Source organism: Merops nubicus, unplaced genomic scaffold, assembly GCF_000691845.1.
Source record: "Merops nubicus isolate BGI_N331 unplaced genomic scaffold, ASM69184v1 scaffold8917, whole genome shotgun sequence".
NCBI lineage: Eukaryota > Metazoa > Chordata > Aves > Coraciiformes > Meropidae > Merops > Merops nubicus.
In genome coordinates, this window is record NW_008622271.1 from 2,610 (window position 1) to 9,214 (window position 6,605).

General features: G+C 41.8%; 1 protein-coding gene across 1 annotated transcript; it reads left to right on the top strand.

Annotated features, from left to right (window-relative positions):
* The first annotated feature begins 862 nt into the window (after positions 1-862).
* Positions 863-5,230, top strand: BTD (biotinidase). Its single transcript, XM_008944727.1, has 3 exons — positions 863-1,093; positions 2,608-2,757; positions 4,046-5,230. Exons 1-3 carry the CDS (start codon positions 863-865, stop codon positions 5,228-5,230), a joined length of 1,566 nt encoding a protein of 521 aa, XP_008942975.1.
* The last annotated feature ends 1,375 nt before the right edge of the window (positions 5,231-6,605 follow it).

The following is a 6,605-nucleotide window of genomic DNA, read 5'->3' on the forward strand; positions in this document are numbered from 1 at the left end:
CCATGCATGCCCTGGTATTTCATTGGCAAAGCTGAGCTGCGCAGGACGAAGCAGGACCCTCTGTTCTTGGTATACATTGCCAAATCACCTCCCTACCCCAGAGGTACTCTTTACCTCCAAATGCAGAATAGCAATGGTAGCTTACTGTACATCACTTCTCAGAACTGTTTATATAAATGGAGTATCTTTAACACAACTGGTTACAGAGATGCTAAGACTGTATTCTGTTTTTATCGTGCTTTAGGCAACTTAAATTTACCCTCGAAGCCATGTCTATACAGACACTGGCAAATTAAAGCTCAAGCAAATAAGAATATGTAGCTGAACTGAGCAGCATCTAATAACTAAGTTACTCCTGAACCCTGATAAGTATTATTACATATTATAAGTTCCTGGTTGATCCGACAAGCCCTCTGCCTACCATGGGCACTGAGGTTGTGATTTTCCTGTCCTACACGGGGTTGCGTGGCTGCCAAACCAGTGAATAGTGTGTAGAGCTCTTGGAAGCCAACAGGCGGCGCCAACTAAGACACCTCTTATGAAATGCTTTCTGAAGAGCTTGTTATGCTTCATTTGTGCACCGTTAGATACGAAACCAGTTGGTGTTTACTCAAAAAAAACCAAACCAAAGCAGCAGTATTAAGGATTGCTTATTAGCTGCTTTTCATTCTGGAATTCAAGAAAAGAGAGATTTTAAGTTAACCTGACATAGACTTTCTTTTTTAGGTACAAAACTACATTTAATATAACATGAACAAAAATTAAAATGGGATTAGTTTAAAATTGATCTTGTTTTCCCTGGCATAATTTGTTGCCGAAGGTCCGTCTACCCACCCCTCCCTTTCTCTTTTCCTATAGATTTATGGCATACACGATGGCGGATGTGTGCTGGAGGCTGTTGCTCTGCTTTTTTTCCTCTCAAGTTGTCTCAGGGGGAGTTAAGAGGGAGGGACATTACGTTGCTGCTGTGTATGAGCACGAGTCCATTCTCAGCCCAGACCCAACGGCCCTGGTTGATCGACAGTCTGCGCTGGAGCTCATGGGCAGAAACCTAGACATCTATGAACAACAAGTAGTGACTGCTGCCAGACAGGTATGCCACAGCTTAGGAGCAGTTGCTTCTTTCCTATGTATATATAGAGTAAGTGCTATTTGAGGATAATCTTTAACATTTGTGTTCCCAGGCAACTAAAGCCATATTTATATACATAACTAGGGTCTGGTTTTTCAGACATTCTGACCTGCCAGCAGCTCTGAAAAAAATCAGGCCAATTAGCAGCTTGCCTGGCAAGTTATTCCAAGCTTGGAAAAACATACCTACAGTTATTTAGTATATGGAAATTAATTTTCTGTTTTGGTCTGGATACCTGGCTCCTTTCAGTTTTCTTAAATGGAATATTTTTATTGAAGAATTGTCTTACAGGCAGCTGTCTTTGGTTTTCATTTTATTCCAGTACTCAAATGGAAATTCTGGAATGTTTCTAAAAATTGAGGAAGTTAAATGCTTCAGAGATGAATGTTCCACCATTAACAGCTTTGTGGAAGTAAAGTTTTCCATTCCTTTCTCCCACCCTTCATGGAATGGTTCTCAGTCTAAATATATTGAGAGGAGAGAGTTTAGTGTTTCTGGCTATACTTATACAGAGCCTCCTTTCCTCCCCTCCCTGGGAAAAACCAAAGCTGGTTCTAGTCAGAGGAAGCAGGGGTTACTGTCCCTGTGCAGAGAAGAATTGACTTCTGAGTTTCACAGATCTGGTGTTTTGAAAGAGAAAAATTAGGTGGTTTCAGGGTTTGGTTGGTGGTGGTGGTTTGTTTTTTTTTTTTTTTTTTTTTTTGTTCTGTTTTGGTTTGGTTTTTTTTTGTTTGTTTGTTTTTTTGAATGATGGCTGGGCATCACAGTCTAGAAGTGTAATAGCTATTTTTATGCACTGCTGCATCCAGGACACATAAATATCCCAAAGCCATAGCACAGATAACACATTTCAACTGTCACAGGAATTTGCATGTCTGATGCTGTGTCTAATTTAAGAGGAATCTAATACACATTTAGGAACAAATCTCTCTGAACTTCAGGTTGAACCAGCCTAGCTCTGGCATGACTACGTCTCTTCCAGAATCTGCGTTCCTTCCACAGTCAAGCTCTTTCTGAAAACAATGTTCCAATACCCTGTCCAATCCTATATTCCTAATTGAGGTAGATAGCCAGGACTACATGATGATGCACCTTTGACACAGTTCCTCTGCAAATAGCATAATCCTGAAAAAAAAACCAAACAGACAGATTTTGTCATCATCAGCCTTTAACTTGAATGATATTCTCATGACTCATGTGAATAGAGAATACTTTTCCATAAGAATTTGGATGAAGTCTGCTCTTATTTGCATGCCCTTAATATAATGTCAGGTAGGTTATTTTTCAAGCTAAAGGTGTGCATCAGGTTAAGTAAGCTTATTTTTACACATGTAGGTAGAACTACGAAGTCAAAAGGTATTATCCAACTACATTCTTATCAAAACAAACTTTTTACACATGAGATTCCTTTTTTTCCTTTCATGTTTAGGTTGGTTTTGCTTTGCCCACAAAAATTGTATTTGTTTTACATACAGGGGGCACAGATGATTGTTTTCCCTGAAGATGGAATCCATGGCTTCAACTTCAGCAGAAGCTCCATTTACCCTTACTTAGATTTTGTTCTGCACTCAGGCTCTGTGAAGTGGAATCCGTGCAGAGAGCCGCATTTGTTCAATGACACAGAGGTAAACATAGGAGTGATTGCTGCAGAGAGGTGGAATAACTGAGTGCTAGATTTGTGCTCCCAGGGGGAAACTAGCTCTAGTTGTTTTGCTTAGGGAGGCAAGGAAGAAGTTTAACAACTCTATGAAAACAGAATCTGCTGCTATGACTCTCATTTTATGCTGGCTTCATTACATTTTGTGCTATTTTATTGTGAACAACATTGTTTTATATGAAACAACAGAGCAGTATCTTCATTTTTTATTTATTCCCAGAACATTCTGACTTGGCGGTTGTGCATAAAATGATGAGCACAAGTAACAGGACTTGACCTGCTATAATGTAATAGAAGCCACATCTTTTACACAAACCAAGTGTAAATACAGAAGATGTGACCTGCAGGTTACAAATCCAATATTTTCATTGACTATTCTGAACCGAAAGGGAAAATAACTGTGTTTAGTAATACAAACTATTTGTTCTTACTAACCTTACAATAGTCAGTATAATGAAAGTCACGACGCACGCGCCTACCCAGCAGAACTAGTGTGCAAACACAAATCACAGCCCTAAACGGTAACCTGCTATGGCCCGTTGATCTTTACCACCAGTGGGCATGGTAAGCAAGGACTTGGTTTACCACACAGGTCCTGTCTGGAGATTGCAGCACTGGCTGTCTTTGGTACAGCTCTCCATGGCACGGAGGAAACATCCCAGTAACACTGTAGTCTGCAACTTTTTTCTGTTTTCTGTAACTATGCAAAGTCTATCCATTTACATTTCTGCTTCTCCAAGCTGTAGCTAGTAATGACTTTGTTTTTTTAAGAGTAAAGCCATCTAGTTGCAGGAACAAGCCATTACAGCTGCAAATGATCATGATTAGACTGGTCATTATTTGCTGCTCCAAAAGCACACACAGGTCAGTTACGCTGCTTTGTCAAACTTCCAGCTGACATATGGTGTTTTAAAGCCATTGGTGCTCCTGCAACAGTTAGAAGTTTCTGAAAATTGACACCCTTGAAATAGAAAGATTTTATTTACTTACTTCTCAGGAAATAAAACCCACATAATTTTTTTTCAGTGCTATTTTGACATTAATATCTGAAATACTTCTCAGTGTAGAAACCTACTGGTTCCAGTAGCTTTCATCACAAAATCATCAGTAGTTTTAAATTTTACAGATATAGTCAAATGCATTCAATTTCCAGTTGGAATAATAATTTGAAAAGTATTAAATAAGTCATAGCTGCTTAATTATAAAATATTCCTCTATATTCTGAAGTTCTTATAGTTCCCCATACTGTTCTCCAGGTTCTTCAGCGTCTGAGCTGCATGGCACTGAAAAACAAAATATTCCTTGTGGCCAACTTGGGAACCAAGCAGCCCTGCGAGCACAGCGATCCTCGCTGTCCATCTGATGGAAGGTACCAGTTCAACACCAACGTGGCCTTCAGCGACGACGGGCTGCTGGTGGCCACGTACCGCAAACACAACCTCTACTTTGAGGACGCTTTTGATACCCCTCCAGAGCCCGACTACTCGTTCTTTGATACCCCTTTTGCTGGCAGGTTCGGTATGTTCACTTGCTTTGATATACTCTTTTTTGAGCCTGCAGTGAACCTCATCAGACAATACAATTTGAAACAAATTGTGTATCCAACTGCCTGGATGAACCAGCTCCCGCTCCTGGCTGCTGTAGAATTTCAACAAGCTTTTGCAACAGCCTTCAATATCAATATTTTAGCAGCCAATATCCACCACCCTGCCTTGGGCATGACAGGGAGTGGCATATACACTCCAGTCAAATCGTTCATCTACCACGACATGGAAAGTTATGGTGGCAAGCTCATAGTAGCAGAAATTCCTGTGATCACCACAGATTATAAAACCAATTTGGAAAGCAATGAAGGATTCAGAGAGCAGTTACATCACTCATGCAAGACTTTTACAAGCACCTCACCAGGTGATCAAATTTGCTTTAAGGAGGGAGAAGAGATCCCTGGCAGAGTATCAGACAAAGGACACGAACAGTTACCTCCCCTGTTTTATGCAGAAATGATGTATGACAACTTTACTTTTGTTCCTGTATGGGGGGAAAAAGGAGAGCTGCAGGTTTGTGCCAGCAGCCTCTGTTGTTCCTTAAGTTACCAGAGGGCCGTGGGGACGGAGGAGTTGTATGCGCTGGGAGCGTTCGACGGGCTCCACACGGTGCACGGCACGTACTACGTCCAGGCCTGCGCCCTGGTCAAGTGCCGTGGCCTCAGCTTCAGCTCCTGTGGGCAGGAGGTTACAGATGCCACCGCTCTGATAGAGTTCCAGCTACGGGGAAATATGAGTACCCCTTACATCTTCCCTTTACTGCTGACATCTGGTATTACCTTGGACTTTGCTGATCACATGGGCTGGAAAAACAACCACTATTTCATAAGCAAAAATAGAACATCTTCTGGCCTGCTGACAGCTGCTCTGTACGGGCGATGGTACGAAAAGGACTAGCACAGGTACCCGACTGCATCAGAAAACAACTGCGCGTGGGCTCGGAGTGCAAATCTCTGAACAGCTGTACTTCCTGGAGCTTGTATATTACGTGACTGATTAGATTCCACATTTGAAATCATAAGAGAAGCATGTAACCTAAGAAGCTGTAAATACAGTCTGCGCCTTGGTAGCTTATGTCCTACCAGAAGTAAAGGACTGCAAAGGCAAAAGCTTGCTGTAATGTGTTGAGAAGTCTTCTATTAGGAAAATAACATTTCTCATTTCACCTGAATTTGTTCCTTTAAGTTAACTTTTGGTTTTCTGGGGTTCTAGCCAGGAGTGTGGAAATGAATGGAATGCAAAACCATTGCAAAACAAAGAAATATAGAAAAGGGAAGGAAGAAACATGCACGACATGCATGAAAACACGTACATATACATCCATACAGCTTGCATATGGCGAGGTTCTGCTTTCTAGTTAGGGTGCCATGATTTTGTTTTGTTTTGTTTTTGTTTTCTCTCCTTAGAATCAAAACCTCCCAGCTGACATCATGACCATTGACTGGCTGCTCTGTAACCCCGTTAGAAAACTCAGTGGGTTTTCTCATATACTTTTAACAGTAACTGAATATTACAGTTGTGAATGCCTATGGAACAGCTACTCTGGAGAAGAGGACATCAAGTTGTCATTGTGAAAAACTAGACTGCATTAAAACACAATTTCCAGCCTACTGTGCAAGGAATTAAAGAAAATGTTGGCAATGAATATCAAAGACTATGTTATGTCTTGTTTAAGCACTTGTAACTTTCCCTGTTTAAAAAGGAGGTTATTTCAAGACTGTTTTGACTTTAGGACAGCTATGGAAAGCACACTGTGGGACAGCAAGGTTTCTGCATAAATACTTTGTGTGCCAGATGGCAGGTTCCTGCCGCTAAATGACTAAAACACACCATTCTTTCCAGAGCAGTGACAAGATTAAGTGCTATGCCTGTTGTACCGTGGTGACAAGCTACTTCTACTGCAGTGAAGAAATTGGGAAGAGACTATTCAAAGGATATTAATTTGGGGTTAAATCCAGATAATTTATTCTCAGACATTGCAATGGTGTGGTCTCGCTGGCTGGCTTCCTCTGGGCAGTAGCTGCCGAGCAGCAGAACAAACAGAGCGCTGCTTGGCGAGCCCTGGCGTTCCAGCTGGCTCTGCTGGTCGTGCCGGGGGCAGGGTGCCAGTGGAGAGCTGTCAGCCCGTTCTGGTGGCCTGAGCCGGGTCTGAGCTGCGTCCACACCCAGACCACTACAGCAGCTACGAGTGCGTGGAGAGAGACGTGCTCAATGAGCTCCTGCTTTGAATGAACTCACTTTCAGTGTTCTGAAAGCAAAACAAGCAAGAAAT

Coding starts and splice junctions, on each gene's coding strand:
- BTD (XM_008944727.1), top strand. CDS start 863: ATGGCATACACGATGGCGGATGTGTGCTGGAGGCTGTTGCTCTGCTTT. Junction 1,094..2,607: donor TAGTGACTGCTGCCAGACAG/GTATGCCACAGC, acceptor TTTTACATACAG/GGGGCACAGATGATTGTTTT. Junction 2,758..4,045: donor ATTTGTTCAATGACACAGAG/GTAAACATAGGA, acceptor ACTGTTCTCCAG/GTTCTTCAGCGTCTGAGCTG.